The sequence below is a fragment of the Corvus moneduloides genome, chromosome 4, assembly GCF_009650955.1.
Source record: "Corvus moneduloides isolate bCorMon1 chromosome 4, bCorMon1.pri, whole genome shotgun sequence".
Classification (NCBI taxonomy): domain Eukaryota; kingdom Metazoa; phylum Chordata; class Aves; order Passeriformes; family Corvidae; genus Corvus; species Corvus moneduloides.
The window spans coordinates 28,049,849-28,068,965 of record NC_045479.1 but is presented as its reverse complement, the minus strand read 5'-3'; the positions used below and the strand labels follow the sequence as shown (position 1 = coordinate 28,068,965).

Here is a 19,117-nt window from a genome sequence, read left to right as displayed (position 1 = left end):
ATAAAATATTAATGGCAATATTTAAATGATGTAATGAAATCATTATCTTAAATCACGAAAGAAAGACGAGGAATCACAAACTTAGTAGTGGAAATCATAGCCTTTCAGGTCACTGCTGTAACAAAGGAATCATACTGGAAAGAAAGAGCTCAGTTTTGTTGTCGAACTTGAAATTTTGGAATTTACTTTCATCCTAATTTAGGATGAAATTATTCTATGACAAAAGCATGGCAATGTCTTCTTTCATTGTCATTCAGACTTACATTAAATATTAGATTGACAGTAGTCTGTCCAGCAAACTGCAAAAACACTGGAGGATTCTGGGATCTCTGGCTCCTAGGAAACTTATTTCAGGATTTGATTTTAAACAAGCTATGCTTAAATAGCAGATACATGAAAAGCAAGAACCTGATAATTGGAAGAAGAAAAATCTAGGATAGAGAAGATAAGAAGACATATAGAGCCCACGGGAAACACGGGAGTTTTGGAAAATATAAGGTATTTTTGTTTCCTTTCTCTAACAACAAAAACTGAAGCACCATGAAAACAATTTTCAAAGTATCCAGATGGGGCACGATATGCCAATTATTTATTTTGTTTATTCTTATTTATTATTTATTATTTAATCTTTACATTTAATAGATTCTGATTTTAAAATGCTTTTTTTTTTGGCCCACTGATTTGAGATAACTCATGCAGTCTGGCCCGTACTTTTGGTAACCCATCAGCCTCTATGAAAATAAACACAATATGGCAAGTTTCTAAATTCTCAATTCCCACTGGAGATCTCCATCAAAAGGGTTGTTAAGATGGATATTCCTCTACTACACCAGAGTTGCAAAGGGCTGCAGGCAAGTAAACACAGGTGAGCAGCGCAATAAACAAGAGGCTGAGAACAACTGAAATGGATGTGACAATTTCAGTCTTCGGATTCAGTGTCAATAGACAAAATTGTTATTGGGTCACTCAATAGCCTACATGAAAATACACTAGCCTGTTGTTGGGCAGCAGTTGATTCTGCAAGCATTTTCCCTCTTCCTGTCCCAGAGTTTTGGCTGCTTTTATTCAAGGCCACGTTGTGGGGAGTGCAGCTGCTTAGCCTTGGATCAGACTCGTGTGAGGAAGAGCAGTGAGATGTCTGGCCAGGGCCATCCCACCTTTTGCAGGAGCTGCATGTGAGCTCAGGTCCATGTCCTGACACTTGCCTGAGCTGTGCTTTAAGTATGTCTGTGCCCAGCAATGCACCCTTACTCATCCTCAACCACTGACCCTCTGGAGCGACCTTGTCCTGTCCTCATCCCTGTAAATGTCCTGGGATTTGCCCTGGGATGTGGCTGCTCACAGTCACTGCCACTGTCCCTGCCCTACTCACCTTGTCCCAGTACTCCCTGCCCACTGCCCCCCGAGCTCTCAGCCCACCTGCCATGGCAGGACAGTTGCTACTATCACAGAAAATTAATCTCAGAACTGGAATATTTATGATTAGTTTCAGCACAAAAGCAGTATTTTGTTTTGTCATGAACTGAGAACCACTCTCTCATCTAAAACAGCCTTTCTAAAATGTGTCTAAAATGAAAATTAATAACATTTCAGTATCTGTCCTATTGTATGGAAAGTCTCTTTCTGTCTTTTAATAATATCAACTTTATTAACTGTCATTCACAGTTACCTGACTGTTTTCCTTTCAAATACTTACTGACAGACATATTGGTTATCTAGATGTGACAGTATCATTAATAGTATCTGCTTTTCATATAAAATGTTATTGAGTTTTTAAATAAAAGCACTTTGAAATATCTGTCTAAAAGTGCTGCCCCTTTACTTAGTCAGAGATCCAGTTTAGTTGCATCTTACCCCAGTCTTCATTAACAGGTCATGGCTCTTAGACTGTATCTTTTCTTCTGTACTGCACTGTTATCTTGGACTCCTCTCACAGATCATTTACACCCTGTAGGCTTCCTTGCTGATTGATATTTCTTGAAATAAAAATTCCCTCCCACCTACTGAGTGTATTTCCATGCATAATATTTCAATCATTTTGCACCAGCTACAACACAGGCACCAGCGGTGTCAAACATCCAGGCAAGGTGCGCACTGTTTGACTCAGATTGGTGCAAAATCTCTGAGCTGCAAGTCATGACAATGCTTCAAATATTAACTGCTCATAAATAGGGGCACTATTGTTCTTCCACAGACACTACTACTAGTTCATTCAGTTGTTTAGAGAACAATACTAATGTTAGCTCTTTCATTGCAGAAGATCTTCATGTGCTGACTGTGGAAAAGGCTAGGAATTGAAGCCCATAGGATTTAGAGAAAAATTAATGTTTAAGAAAATATGATTGAAAAGAAGTATGGAAGAAGATACAAACCATATGAGATTTCTCTCCTAGGTCCTATTGATATATCACCAGTATCACTTCCTTTGAAATTAACAGAAAGCAGAAGCCAGAAAGAGCTGTTCCTCATAATAAAATAGCAATATCAAGTAGTATTCTAATGGGTTGAGAAATCCCTCACAAGAGACCATCTGTACAACAGACTTTTTAAAAAGTATATCACTGCTTTATCTATAGAACATTCTACATTAGGATAAAAGGTACTTGAGTCTTATCTCTCTGAAAGGTGGTCAAATAAACACAAATAGAGCTTCAAAGTAAACACATATGTGCCAGAAACATCAAGGTAAATTCAGTAGCATGGACTATTAACAGTTTTCTCTGATCTTCTCAGACAGATGGGGAATTAATACTATGTTCTCCAAAGGTAATATCACTATCTGGTGGAGCTTAACAGTGTGTGTATCAAAATCAAGCTTTTTATGTTCTGTAAAAGGAGGATGAGATTACTTGACTTTCACAGCTTTTTAAATGATGGCTGTGATTACAGTGAATTTACACTTGTGTTCGTTTGGAAGAAAGATCTTTTTAGCAAGCATATAATGCTTTCTTTTACACTGCTGTCCCATTCAAAAGCTTTAAGCAGCATTTTTGGCAACTTATATGAAACTATCAACTATGTAGCTAAGAAATTTTAGGTGATTGTAATGGGGGATATGTAAGTTCTTTTTTGTTTCCTAATTTTGTGAGTTGTCTGTTATACATTATGTACTTTACAAATGTGGTCAGTTGGAGTCATGTTGTTGGAAGAGAAGATCATTCCTCCTCTGGACTGTTGAAAGAAAAGGCTCAAAAGAATGACACTTCTGAAGCCCAGGGAGCCTGGCTGGCACAGGGGCACCACATGGAGTTGGTGCCTGCAGTGCCTGGGCAGAAACTGAGCCTGCAGTCAGGGGCAGAGGGGCAGCTTTCACAGTGGATGGGGACAAATCACAAAGGACCTGAGAAGACTTTGCATATGCTGCTGTTGAGAAAGGCACTGAGTGGAAACAGGGTCTGCCAGCAGAGACACAGCGGGTGAGGAAGAACTGTATATAAACCCTTTGGTTTTCTATTCTGTCTACCCTGTCATATATTTCAAAAGTTAACTATTCAAGCTTGTGTTCTATTAATGTTTGACTTTTCTTTCCACTAATCAAAAGCCTTCTGTCTTCTTGTGGAGGTTGCTAGAAAAAGACAGTACAGGCACATTCACTTCACAGCACTGCCTGATTCAGGATCTTGCCTCAATGGTAAGTCCAGAATACCCCTGAGTTCAGTGTTTCCTACCTAAGATTGTCAGAATTTCAATAGGCTTACTTTCTGTGGTTTTTTTTCAGTTGGAAACTGTCTTCCAAATTTAAAGGAAAATAGATGCACACATGGGGGGGTTGTATTTGTTTTTTTTTTTCTTTTTTTCTGGAGAAATGTGAACTATTCCACATCCAGGATAATGAAGAGAGACCTCCTAGTTCTTCATCAGACACAATATATGAGACAAGGAAATAACAGTTGTCATTCAGTGATAATGTATGTAACAGTTCGGGACATATCCATTGCATAAAATATAATCTTAAGAAGATCAAAATCTGAAGTTTGTGGACTAAGTTGTGGACTAATCTAAGTTTGTGGACTAATCTAAGTTTGTGGACTATGACCTTTGATCTCATGAAAAAGTTTATGTCAGCTCCTTCAGGTTGTCATCCTAGTCTGGTTACGAAAAAAGGGAATAGCATTTCCTCTCATACAGCATATTTCTTTGCCTGCTGACTATTCTCAGAGCAGCCAGTAGACATTGTGGAGTCAATCACAAATAAGAAAGTATAAAAGAAGCAGGAAGGCAAGTAAGACATATTGTTTGGCAATGGTGACAGGACCAGCAGCATGCTACCATTATCTTCACGATACAGATAAATGTCACTGCCTCATGTCTAGAGTGGCCCTCTGGTAGGCTCAGATACGAAGAAAAATGCTTGTGATGCTGCTTTCATCAGGCAGTTTTGAAGCACATGCCTGGAGAGGATATTTAGTCTGTGGGACCAGTCTGAAGCTAGTCTGAAGTAAACACCTTCAACTAAAGCTTGCATGTATCTAACTGCTTTTACTGAATCGTTCCTATTGTGCTGCATTACTTAAATAACGTAGACTACTCATTTGTATTTCAGACTTGAAAAATTCATGTGTTATGATGGATTCTAGCACTTTCTTCCTGTCCTTACAGTTAAAGGTCTTGCAAGTGGTTCAGTGAGCATTTGAGTGGCCTCCCTTCAAACCAGGAAACTAATTCCCGGAGGCATTAGAAGCAGGGAAAACAGCAAAGTAGAAAGCACTTCCTTTGAATCCTGTTTTTCATCTTCACGTCCAGCAGACCAGAAACAAGGAGTCACAGTCCGAAAGGGTCATAAACATTTTGCAGCATCTCCTAGTTTGGAAACTGTGTTAGGAATGGAAGTGCTAAATGGGAGGTAATTAAACACCAGGATTAAAATCAGCTTGCTGAGCTCTGGGGTGTCTAAGCCAATAGCAATATAGCAACAGCAAACACATGATGTGATCTTTCTCTGCTGTATACACAGCATAGCTAATGAGCACATGCACAGTCATTCTGTTCTCCTAAATGCCAGACTTACTGTGCCTGCACAAGAGTGTCACATATGAGTAGTAAGTCCAGCACTTTTTGGAAGCAGAGCTTTATCGCTCTTATAACACCACTCACAGACAGGATGTGCTCATAGCCTGCTCAAATCCTACTTCTTCTCTACTGCAAAGCACCCAAGAAAAGAGGCTGGCTGCCTGCACACCACTGCTATTCCCAATCCTGCTTTGTGCTGAGACCTCTCTGTGCAGGAAGGAACAAGCTGCTTTAAGAATAGCTCTGAAGCCAGAAGAAAGCTGCTCTCAGCTAACATCTTTCTTCCATCTGTCAAATGAGAGCATGTGTTCCCATTATATGCTGGGAGAAGGAGCCATACACTGAGCATCCCACACAAAACCAATCCTTTTTCTTAGATAAATTCAGAGATAAGCTAGGATAATTGTCATTGAAAAAACACCTTTTGAGGAACCCCCAGAAAAGTCACTTGCTCATAGGTTTGGGATGCTGAAATAGCTGGACAATGCTCCTTAGGTTTTCTATGTAACTAAAGTGTGACTAAAATTTTATGCCATGACTGTTACTACTTTCTTAGTCAATTAAGCATACACTGCACACAATTCTTTTCTCATTATTATTTTTTTTCTCAAGGTATTTGCAACTTCAGTATCTTTTTATATGTTGTCTCCTCAACATATGTGAACTTCCTTTTAATAAAGCATACAAAATCCTTCTCCAAAAATTTATTGATTTCATTTTTTCATACAAAAATCTTGAATGCAACATTAAATTCTGCTATGAAATTTGCTTTAAGACTAATGCCATGTATAAAATACTTCCATTTCAAGAATTAATTTTGTAAATGATATTTCTACTAGACTGTCTTAACCTTATGTTATTAAAATAAGCCATAAAGTGCTCTAGTTATTATTCATGTGAAACTTGAATAACTTAAATTACATTGGTACAAGATGAGAATTAGAGCTACAAGCTCTAATCCAACAAAAAAAAGGGCATTTTGGAAAGAAGGATTCTAACTCAAAGGTTTCAACTCTACCTACCTACTGGTGAATATATCAGTTTTCCCTCTTATGAAATGTTCTTCTTAAATACAGACTTTCATGGGAAAACATTTTGAGAAATCCAGGTAAACATACCTTTTATACCAGTTAAACACTGCATAGGAGACTACAATGATTAATTAATCTATATTTGGCCAAAATGTGGGTATTTTTCCCTATTTAAAACTACTTCAAGCTCTAGAGAATGGTTCCTAATCAGGACACTGGTGTTTGACATCAAGAAATTCGTCACTCTTTAGGAAGGCAGCAATTACGAGCAAAAAAGACAGTCTTTCTTTTCAGCTACTAAATACCTGTTGCATTTCCAGGCTGCAGAGAAGAATATGTATCAGAATAACAAAAGGAGCTTTTAAAAAAGGTATTTTAAAGCCTTCACAATAGATTTGTTGCTTGAGTTTTACCCTCTGAACTTACTCAGTGCTGCCTGGGACTTTAAGGAAGTGTTGTTTGATAGGTGTTTTTTAAAGCACTTAACTTCCACCTCAAAATATGAGCTAAAAAGTATCTCAAATCAGGAAAGATTATTAGTAAAACTAAAAATAACATCATCAACAATGTCATTAAGTAAAAGCACACAGAGTCATCTAGTTTTAAATTAAATGAGGTACAGAAAAGAGGTATATGTTCAAAACAAACAAACTAAAAGCATTTTTATCTAATGAGATTCAAATTAGTGAGACTCCAATTATGGTTTGAGGTCTTGATATATTTAGATGGTATGCACTATTTTGAATGCATGATGACAGAGCTGAACTTATCAACACACAATATTTCATGGTTTGTTGCAAGATGTGAAAGTGTTTTATGTCTTTAGCAAGCTGTTGTGAATGCAAGGGTGCATTACATTACATAACACTTACCATGACCCTAATTTTTGGGCTCTATAACTATTCTGCCTTCAAAAGAACTCACGTTTATATAGGAAATTATGTGCTTTTACAATGTAAGTTCTCTTACATTGCTGAGTCATTTATGCGGAGAAACATGATGCACAGCTTCAGCTTGCAACTGCCTTTGTTTTGGTGTAACATCCTTGCATCAAAGACATGTTAAAATGCAGTCCTTAGGGACTGCTTTTTGAGCTCAACAGGGAAGATGCTAAAAACTATCTCACCATTATTCAGCACATGCTTCAAGCCATTACTCAATTATCTTTGGTTCAGAATTCTTCTGAGTAACTGCATTACCATCTTGTTCTCAACTGGTTTCAAGAGTACCTCTAGATCTTAATTCTGTCTCACATTAAGCAGATTTTGAAAGGACTGCAGTTGTAGTTTTATAACAGAATCTGGTCTCAGCATTAGTAAACTCTCCAAAAGCAGACAGCAGATAGCACTAACATGATGATATATTAACAATTGATTCATTAATTTTGAAGAATGTAAACAAGACTACATGAAAGCTGATCTCTCTAAGAAGTATGAAAAACAGAATAAATAGCTCATCAGCTAGGAGCTGGGCAAAAGATTACAAAAATTTTGTTTGAATGATAGCATTGCTGAAAAATTCGTAAATTCATAGATAAACCTTTAATATGTTTTGCAATTAATCAAATGCTACTTTTAATACCCTACTTCTTGTACCATTTATCTCATTTGTCTAATACGGTACATGGCAAATGATTATCTTTAATGATCTTTGGTGTTTCTGTGCACAGACTCACACTGTAGTATATATGGATTGACTAACACCTCCAGGTACAGAAATTGCTTCACAACTTCTGATTTTCCCATACAAAAGAAACCCTTGTGCTCTTTTATAAGTCATCCATCCAGGAGCCTTGATGCATCAAAAAGCATTTTCCAACAATGTCAGCTTCATGATCTAAACTGAAAAGTCTTTTAATAACTCTTGTCATTCTCCAGTATTATGAAACATCAAGCGGACTAATTTCTATTTACCGTGATTATTTCACTCATGCTGCTACCAGAACACTCAGTGCACTTTACACTTGGTTTTATTCCTGCCCTAGTATTTTGCCCAAAGTATCAGCATCACATGTGACAGCCTTCTGAACCTTACTGGTGTCTGCTATTCGTCATTCATTCTCCTTATAAAGTTTTACAAATTAAAGTAGTAATTTTCCACGCTAGGTCTGCTATCTCTTGTTTGGAATGGTAGTAGAAGCCTCCAGTGATATATTCTGGTGTGCAGAATATTCTATCACTGATTTTAAAATCTAGAGTTTAAATTGGGTAGTGCTAAAAATGGTTGGAAAAATGGCTGCAAGTTTTTCCGTCTGCAGCTGAGAAGCAAAGTTCATATACAGAGCAGAAAATTAAATACGAAACCTGCAGGAAGTCTCTGCATCTCACATGAAAGACAGGTATTAGGAAAACAATGTTTCCTCCAATGCTTTTAAGAGTACTTACATAAGGGGCAAAGTATTTCCAGGGCAACTGCTATGTTAAGACAGACAATCTGGAGTTCATGGACAGCCTTATTTACACATATGTAATGGCAGTCTATAAATAGGCTGAAAGGCCAAAAACAATTCAAATACATTCTAAACAGCCATCACTTCAAATTACAGGTTTTACTTTCCTTTGCTTTGTCAACTACATCCATACAAAGGGAGTCCAATGCATTGACATTATATTATGCCATATTTTCATATGCAAAAAACATGTCTACAGAACCAGTTATGTCTATCTCCATTCGACAAAGTGTTTTAAATAATGTCAAAGCTGCAGTGGTTGGTTCCCTCACTTGTATAATAAGAGGAACTATACCTTTGGGAGAAGCTGGATTGCTTGGAGTATTCTCTGCCTGTGCCCAGAGTTAAGGATTCCTATTTCCAAGAGATCCTGGTCCTCCATCACGTTGCTTCCCTAAAAATAGGAAAAAAAGATGGAATAAAAATGAAAAACTTAACAGCTGCCCTCAACAGCCTGAAACAGACCCTTCTGTCACACTTAAAAGAGAACACTTTGCTTAACTTACAGTATCTGACAAGAATAATAAATTACTGATGACTGGATTCATTTTCATGATGACAAAATATGGTGGAAGGAGCTTGAACCCATGGACACTGCTAGCAGCACTGCCAGTGGAGAAATTGTAGCTCTCACTCAAGCCAAATACCAGATGTGAACATCCTTTCATTTGACTGGAACCAAGGACGTGACAATAAAATTGTTCAGAAACTCTCCATTTTTTCAATTCACCTCCTACCTCACCTAGCTATATACAATGTTCATTTTTCTCCAGATAGAAAAGAAACCAACACAGAATAAGATGAGGAGAGTGGATGAGCATAAAATTATTTAGTTCATTGTTAGTAAAATGATGAAGAAAGGGACTGGTATCAACAAACCCTGTGCCGTCCCCATCCCCCTAAATTTAACTGTACCAGTTCAATCCTAACCTTACTTGTTACTGCTTTTATCTTCCTGCTCGTGGGCAGGTCAAATAGTTCCAAACATTCAAATAGCTGAAAAAGACCATCTGTTCAAATAAAACACAAAATAATTGCCCAGAAAAGGTAATGAAATAAACCTTCACAATTCAAGCACCTCTTCTTAGGAGTTGCTAGCAGTAGGAGCTACACAAACAAGATAACACAACTCCTAAATTCAAGGAGTCTGATACCACCTAGTAAGTTCAGCATTTGAAGGTAAATGATCTAAATGAGCCAGCAGTGACTATTGGAGGAATCCTTGGAGGCACTATAGTGGCTCAAAAGGGGAATCACAGAGAGGGATCAAGTCAGGATTACTGGAAATCTTGTGTTCTTTTTTTACCTTTTCATTTCAGAAAAAAATTCAACTTTTAAAAAATATATTTTATTTTTTAGAAGTTTCTAACTCTTACAGTTGAAAGCAAAACCTGAAAAAACAGATGACCTGTCCTGATCTCTTAGCCCTGTTGGAGTCTCATGACACTAACTGGTCACAAGCAAGAATTATCATTTGTACTCATTTAATTTGATCATGAAATAGGCTTTACGTGAGTAAATCCATGAAAACTTCATCTCTACCTTTCCATTTGGCTTGTTACTTCTGACTTAGCACAGCTCTTAAGAAGCAGCAAAATTAAAGGCAAATATGCATGTAACAGAACATGCTTAAACGCTTTGCTGAGTCAGGGCTTAATAAAGGATATAACTTCTTTCTGAATACAAAATCTCCTGTCCCAAAACATCATGGATTTCTTTCAAAAATCACACTGGAATAGGCAACACTTCACCCTGTTCAGCTGCTAAATCTTCACTCTTTTCAGATGGACTGATTAATTTACAGGTGTACCTCTGAGAACTCTCAAGTGCTACTCCACACAGTACCCTGCAAAATCTAGGCGATGTCTTTTTAAGGGAATCATGGAAACTTTGCAAAGCTATTATATTCTATTTTCCAGTAAGTGGTATGATTTAAGACTACACGTCCACAAGTCATACCCTGAAACAATCTGTGTGCAGCATTCAGAACAAGGCAGGCAGAAACCTGCTCTACAAGGAGAAGCTGTACAATGATGCTGGCTTCAGTAGACCACCCGGTGCAGGAGTGCATGCAGCATGGGCTGTGCAAACAGTGATAGTGATTAGGTGGGGGTAATACCCCTTTCACCTTCCTGGTAAACACATAAAAAGTGAAATTTCCTCTTTCTGCCTTTCCCTTTTAAGCAACCAAAAGGAGGCTGTAAATTTACATGAAAGACTCTTGAAAAAAGCCATCCATTTTGGGCTGGATTCTCCAGCTGCTGGAAATAGCTAGCATAACAGGATTTAAGGAAACTGAGCCAACTAAGGATCCAATCCAAAACAAAGGCTATACATTTTCATTCATTTTAATAAATGCATCTATTTTGTTTGCAGCTACTGCTTTCACTTCATTTCACTGTTTTTAGATTTCACCTTCATTACTGCATGATGTTTACACACAATCATGGTGTACTCATCACTGTTTACTGGTGCCAGTAACCTTGGCATACAGCTTCAAATATTGCAATGTTTAAAACTCAATTAAACTAACAGGCACAGGAAAAATATTTGCACATAGTTGCTGCATAGCAGAGAAAGCATTGTTTTATTAATTATTTGCTACTGTTTTTTTCCTTATTATTACTTAATGTATTTTTTAAAAGTATGTCAAGGTTACAAATGCAAATATTTAAAACTCAGGAAAGCCTGAAGTTCATGTTGCCTCCTTGTTCCCAGTTTATTAAGGCAACAACCTTGTCTTTCAATGTGCCCAGATTTTAGAGCTTTTGCTGTGTCAACATTAAATGTCAACAGTAGCAGACATTCATCCCTCCTGCAAAACTGATTTTATTGTCTTCTGCCATGGAGCTAAAACAACTTTTCATCTTTCCACAAGAGCAAACCAGGAAAACTTAAATACTTAGTATAATCCACTATTGCTTAGCATAGAGGAATAAACTCATAGTAGCAGAGAGCTGCTGTTTGCTTTGCAGAAATACCTGTGAAGAGAAAGAAACAGTCTTTCCCCCACAGTCCTATCTCCCTAGTATCTGCTCACATTGCCCCACTTAATCCTAATCCCTGATTTTTTTTTTACCTGATTATTCCTCTTGTGCTCCTCCAGTCTCCTTCCATAGGCTCCTACACTGAGAGTGAAGAAAACCTAACTTCCTTCTGCAGCAGAGAAGATACAAGGGGAAAAATTCTCTCCCTGCTCTTAGCTTCCATCTATTATATGCTGGGCCAAATGTAACCTCAATTAACTTTACAGAGATGACACGGTAAATGTAATTAAAATGAATATGAATGCAAGACTGTCTTGTCACATTATTTCATCCTTAAAAATAGTTGAGCTACATTAGCAGAAATATTCACCAAAAAGAAATTATCCTAGACACCTAGAGAATTTTAGTCCAAAGATTTAACTTTTATATGCTTACATACAAAACAGGTTCTTATAACAGAAAATATGGGACAACAACCTTTACTGAGCTTATTATGCTTTCTGCAATGAAAACATAAGAGACTTTGTGATATTGTAGTTTCTTAAGTCTATAGGAAAACTTAGTTGGAAGGAAAACTTATTGGAATTAAAGCCATAAGAATACACCAGAATTGCTTATACAAGGACAGATTCAGATCTCATTCACTTCAGCTTACAGTGTTGAAATTCCTGTATTAGTAATGCAAAATACTCTTATGAACTAGAAAGATGCTGATTCTGAAATTCTAGTTAGGAAAGAGTGTATCTGAAACCCTCCACCCCTCAGACTTGTGGTTCTGCATGACTCCCAGGATCATCAGCTTTTCCCCTGTAAGTGCACACAGGAAGCCAATCCCCTGAGCAAGAAGGCAGCAGTTTCACAGAACAGCTGGGCTCAAGAACGAAGGAAAAAAGACTCTGCATGTGGGAGACTGGAGGCATATGAAAAACAACATAATTTTAAAAACCCAGAAATTTTGCAAAATTCTGAGATAGTTCCTATAAATAAGTTCAGAATAAAATGCATAATGATATCTTATGAGATAAAGATGTCACTGGCATTTATTTGGGTTGTTCAATACAAAATCACCTCTGGCATTCTCCACCTAAATACAGTCTTTCCCAAAAATTCTGGATTACACCTCAGGACCCATACGCATTCTACCTCCTGCAGGAACAAAAGACCTCTGAAGATTTGTCTCTGAAGATAATAAAATATGGTGATTGAAGAACATATTAATTAGAATGGCAGGCATGACTGTGTGTTTCCCATTCTTCCTTTTGTACCTATGTTTTTAATCTTCCTTTGCATATTTTCTGTGCTGGAGAATTATCACGAAAAATTCTAATGTCTGGTTCTGTCGCCTAAGTAAAATGGTACAGAAGCTTTAAAATAGCTGGCGGATATATCACTAGACTTATCTGAAAATTCAACCACTGAAGCTGGAAGAGATGAGCTGTGGGAAACAAAACAACTGACTGAAAAAAAGAGAACAAATTGATTTTGCATTTAAAGCTTTCTTTCTCCCCTGCAAAGGAAAAAGACTGTTACATTAGAAATAGAAGATTTGGGGGGGGGTTTGCCTTTAGGTTGACAATGCAAACTTAACCAGTTCTTTCAGTGTTCATCTGTGTCAGCAGAGGAAGAAAAGTAGCAAATCTGGTACCTAAAGTTGTGTAAGAGCTGCTGCTCAACAGACTGAGCTGAAGTCATTTGCTGCGCAGCCACTATTGAGACCAAGGTCAGCTGGAGATACAAAGTGCTACTGGAGGTAGCAACAACTTCTGGTAACATTTTATGCTTCTGATATACTGGAAACTGGTTTGACAAAGAACAGGATTGGTGTGGCTAACAGAAGGATGACTTCTGAGGTAAGTACCGGGTTGATGGGGCAGCAGTGGTGCTTGCATCACTCCCAGTGTGCAGGGAGCACTTTACACTCTCCTTTGCCCCCTCCCAGCCATCCATGTAGTAATCTGTGGCACCATCAACATAATGAGATCAGAAGGGACTCTGAGGAGCTGGTCCAGGTGGCATCTAGCATGCAGCAGTGGGTGGGATCACGGTGTATATGTATGAAAAACAAGGTCTGGTGGGTGTTTGAAGTGCCTTGTCAATGTCTGTACCAAAGTGTACTGCACTGAGTCTCACCCTGATGGACTGAGACCCGGCACTGCGGGAGCACAGCTGGGGAATTTCAGTGGAGTTGTGCAAAAGGCCTCATACTTCGGCTTATAGGGCTGCTGGAAATATGACCTGGCATAGAAAAGAAAATCTGCTGGGCTGTACACTTAGCTGGAGTATCCAAGAATACCATCATTCCTGTCACTCAGATAAGAGAGGTAGGAGCAGGGCAGGAGCAGACGGGAATGTTCTTCCATTACACATGGTTGTAGACTGAAGTCAGAGACAGAAAACTGAGATCAACAGCACCAAAGATCTCTATTCCTTCTTACTTTCTACCATCCCAAATGCATAACTGGTGAGGAAGGGAGCATGTATCTAGTACCAATGGGAATAAGGATTGTTACAAAGCACGTCCTCAACTGCTCACTTAAACCAGCCTCCTCAATTTGAATTGCTTTGTTTCTCACCCACCTAACCCTAATATCCTTCCAAACTGCATCCCCTTGATACAGTGGACATCTAAACTGTCCTCTGACTAGGAACAAATTAAAGACATCTCACAATGTAATAAGGAACACACTGAATAACTAAGACTTTTCTTTTTCCTAATCTAAAGCACATGCCAAAAGGTTTTTTTTGACACAACACAGTTTTTCCACAAGGTAAAAGAACTTATTTCTTAGAAACTTGCAAGAAAGGACTAGAGAAATGTAACTTTCAGTAATGAGCATTGCTTCTTATTAGTGCAAAAATTTCAGGCAATGTGTCACATGTTTAATTTCTAAACAAGAACTGGCAGATGACCAGAATTTAGCAAGCTTCATTATAAGTGAAAAGGTTGCCTCTCACTAGTATTTCCACTGTTAACATGAAAACAAGATCTGTAAGAATGATTACTGAGTTAAATGCCCAACTTGTACTTTCAGGTCAGAAAGATTTATCAGATTCCTGAAGATACTGCAGACATTATTTCATCTAAAAGCCCAACAAGGTTTTGTTAGAAAAATCCCCTGCAGAAGCACAGAATTTTGTCTTGGGAGAAAGAGATTGATTATAAAATATGTTAGGAAGAAAGGACCAGGCAGGTTGCAAAATAATAATTTGATAACATTCTTCCAAAATTAATTTGCTGTACAACTACTGATGCTCATTCTCAATCCTCACCTTGCTCTATTGTCAGTCTTTACATTTATGAGTTTCTTAGCAATTAAAAAACCCACAAAACTAGAGAAAACTGGAAGAGAGTTTTCCATGTTAGTGTCATTTAATCAGGAAGTAATACAAAGTACTGCTGAAATGTTAACTAAAAAAAAGGCCATTTCACTCATAGATAAGGGTGGGATCATAGCACTTCTGTGTACAAATTTGCAACCTGCATTAAAAGTGGTGGTGTAAGCAGGACCAGTTCAAAAAGGAGTCCCAGCAGACCTGAGGCCTGAAAACTTAAGTTTTAAAGATCTCTTTCTAGTTCACATTCAGCTCTTCCAGAAATGAACCTGAAGCAACCAGTGCCATCAAAAGCTTTTCAAATATTGACATTCAAATGAGCATATAGTCACATACATTTCACACAACAGGAATAGTTAATTAAAGTGTAGTGGTAACTAAACAATACAGATAGCTGGGACAAGGATCCTTGTAGGAAGAATTTCTGCTATTTTTATCCCTCCTCCATGTAGCACTGATTCATTACAACCAACACAATTGTAACATGCAAATTAGCTGCACAGATAAGGTGGCAATTGAAAAAATTACCTCTGATGTCACACTAGGCCCACTTAATTGCTAATGCTGTGGACCCAACTCTGTCTACCTATTTAGTCATAACAATTCAATAATATAATTACTAATACATACCTAAATTACATCTTAATGTCTTGAATGTATATTGTGAAGATAATTTCACTTCATTTGAGTAACGAAAATTCCAGAGGGTCTATATTGTACCATTATTCAGATTACTCGCTATAAATGCTGCTTAGCTTAGATGCTAAATTTCTCAAAGGACCCACTTTAAAAATCAATATTACTGTGAGCTAATTAACAGACTTATAAATTCTCAGAAAAATATTCCTTTCCCCAGTAAGTGTGTAAAGCTGTGGAGTGCAGGAAGGGGCAAAGATGGTATTTTCAGACATAACAAATACGTTGAATACCTACTCTGCATGTAATACGGAGTTTTAACCAGCTAACACTGGTGGTATTGTAACAAATAAGGAGATGATAATCAAATAACAAAGTACCTTTTGTAATAAAATTAGGTGGTGATTGCTGCCAGCCAACATGCCTTCACTAAGAGCAAACCGTGCCTGACAATTTTGGTGGCCTTCTGCAGTGTGGTTACAGCACTGGTGGATAAGGGAGGGACAACTGATGTTCTCTACCTGGATTGTGCAAAGCATTTGAAACTGTCCCACACAACATCCTTGTCTCTAAACTGAGACATGGACTTGACAGATATGCCTCTTGCCGGGTAAAGAATTAGCTGGATAATTGCATTCAAAGAGTTGTGGTTAATGGCTCAATGTCCGAGTAGAGAGTAGGGATGAGTGGTGTCCTCAGGGACTGGTGCTGGGACTGGCAGTGTTCAAGATCTTTGTCAGCACCATGGACAGTAGGATTGAGCGTACCCTCAGCAAGTTTGTCAACAACAGTCAATACAGAGGTAAGGGATGCCATCCAGAGGGACCAAGACAGGCTTGAGAGGTGGGCCCATGTGAACCTCAGGAAGTTCAACAAGGCCAAGGGCAAGGCCCTGAACGTGGGTCAGGGAAATCCCAAGCACAAATACAGCATGGGCAGAGAATGGATTGAGAGCAGCCCTGAGGAGAAGGGTTTGGTTGACATGACCTGGCAATGTACACTCACGGCCCAGAAAGCCAACCATATCCTGGGCTGCATCAAAAGAATTGTGGCCAGCAAGTCAAGGGAGGTGATTCTGCCCCTCTACTCTGCTGTCGTGAGAGCCCACCTGGAGTGTTGCATCCAGCTCTGGAGCCCTCAGCATAAGAAGGACATGGATCTCTAGTCCAGAGGAGGGCCTTGAATATGATCACAGGGCTGGAATACCTCTTCTATTAAAGCAGGCTGAGAGAGTTAGGGTTGTTCAGCCCCTCCTCTTCTGGAGAAGAACTATATGATCTTTAAGGTCCCTTCCAACCCAACCTATTTTATAATTCTACGATTCTATGAAATGTAAAAACTCAGTTCACCTCTTAGACTGTCCTACACAAGTATTTCCTTCTCCATATTTTTATCAACCGTAATATAATGTTTTTTTTAAAATGTGAGCCACCAAAATCACCCCAGAGAGCACAAAATGCAAAGTCAAAGATTCTAAAATTCTGGGCAGGATCCACATCTTAAAAATAGGTTATTCCCAGAAGGGGCCTGTCAAATAGCAACAAGGAAAACATGCCCAAGAACATACGTAAAATACGTTTCACACACTTAACGCCCTGAAGTTATGACTGACATCTTCAAGCACTTGTTCACCTCCTGCCTGCAACTGAGCCCTGCTCACACTTGTGGCTTTACATTTGGGCTGTCTGGTATTCAAGCTCTCTGTTCTGAGCAGACAGAGCAGCTAGGAAACCGCGTCAGTCCTTTGTGTGAGTCTAGAAAGTAGGCCCTCCTCTAAAATGTCATCAGAGCGTGATCTGGTAGGAAGTCTCAAAGTGTGCCCAGGGCAGAAACAGGAGCACGACATGAACTGGCTTCTGCTCTTTCTTAAAATGTGTCGAAAGGAGGAAGAATGGCTTTACCTTTCTTTCTCATAGCACAGCCGACCTGTTAGAGGATTCATGCAGAAGGTGGGAGATCAGTTTTACCTGTCTTTCTCATACTCAAATTTCCTAAAAACAGAGGAAACTATGCATCAACTGTTAGGAAAGAGCACTCTGCGGTTGAGGAGGAGTTGTTCATTGGTCCTGTTGAAATTAAATTGCTGTGAGATTTAGTCAGTACGCCAGAAAGAAATATTATCCTTTAGACCAGTGACAGCTGGTTGTGGCAAATCGATCTTCTTCTGCTGTTTCTAGAAATGTTTCTAGTTTATATCTAGCGACTGACAAAAAATAAGCAGGAAAAAAAAGCTAAAAATTCATTACTTTCTTTCATCCAAGTACCCTAACTTCTAAGCTACAGGCTCATGCTTGTGTTTCAATTTGAAAGAAAACAATGAACCAGATGTCCTTATCCAAAGGGTTGACTTGCATGTCAAGATCCAGGGAGCAGGACAGGAAATCCGGCCTCCAAACAGTGTCTAATGCAGGGAGGCAAAGGGAGGCACAACTTTCAGATATAACTCCTGCTTTGGAGCATCTCACTGGCTTCCTCTGCTTAGCATTGCAAACCCTTTTTCTACTTGCCTTTCTCTTCCTGTTAAGTTATGCAGGGTCTTCTTTGCCTAATTCAGTTGTAGACATCCTGCTCCCAGAAACAGGAATTCTACAGTCAAACATCATGATGCTCACAAATCCCTGCAACTCACTTGTGTTTTTATTATGGTTTTAGAGGCCTCACTTGGCTGTTTTTTTAGTCCACTCCATGTGCTGCAAAATGAAGGCACTGCCTAACATTCAGGTACCCGAATCATTTTCAGGATGTAGGTGCTAGTAACTGGAGGTTGTTAGGTTGACTGAAACTGCTGGTTTGTTTAATATTACTAACTATAATAAAATATGAAGCAGCTCCCCAAAATGAGAAATACTGGAAAATGAATGGTGCTTTCTATGCACCACTGATTTATTATGTTTAAATGTATTTTACAGTCCACCATGCTGCTTTTGATATGCAGCCGTGCAGCAAAGGTAAAAGGTAAGAGACATTGTAAGATAACAAGAAACTGCAATATATTACCTTCCTCTAGCTAAAAATTAGTGTATTTAGAGTCCCTGCCAAATATAGTTGTTATATTGAGAATCATTTTAACATATTCTAACAGATTTTGTTTGCTAGAGCAAGCACAAAAGATAGCAGGATTGAATAAGGTTTTGTCATCTCCCACTGCACACAGATACCTTTTACATATGATTTTTCTTATACAAACCTCTGTCATTTATTTACACAGTATGTACAGAGATATTACTAGCCAAATCCCTGAGGCCCAAGAGGTAAGCGGAGATGGTCTCCATTTTCTTCAATCCCTTTCTAAAAATAAGAGAACATTTGATTAAGGGTTGACATTTTTCTTTTCTTCCTTTGCTTGTTCTTGTAATTCATTTCACATGGGAAGTGGGCTGTGTTTTTCCTTATCCCTTCCAACTCAGCAGCCAGGAGGCTGGCTTTGCGGGCCCACTCCCGTCACCACGGCAACCAGCGGATTGCTGTGATGCAATCCCATGCACTTTGTGTCACTACACAGTGCTATTGTTCTCCAGTAACCATTTGGGACAGGCATGTCAATATTCCCACAAAGGAGGATTGATCACCGTTCCACTGGTCATCCTGTGCATCATGTATGGACATCACGCAGCATCACCTTAGGATGTGCTTCACTTCCCATGCAGTGACTTCAGGAATGACTGGTTTGC

General features: G+C 38.7%; 1 protein-coding gene across 8 annotated transcripts in view; it reads right to left on the bottom strand.

Moving 5' to 3' along the window:
* ANKS1B (ankyrin repeat and sterile alpha motif domain containing 1B) overlaps positions 1-19,117 on the bottom strand; it is a 416,591-nt gene that overhangs the window by 155,018 nt on the left and 242,456 nt on the right. For all 8 annotated transcript variants that reach the window (XM_032107198.1, XM_032107196.1, XM_032107200.1 and 5 more), the window contains exon 16: positions 8,786-8,884. In XM_032107198.1, coding sequence (XP_031963089.1) covers positions 8,786-8,884 — 99 coding nt within the window. The remainder of the gene's footprint in view (positions 1-8,785; positions 8,885-19,117) is intronic.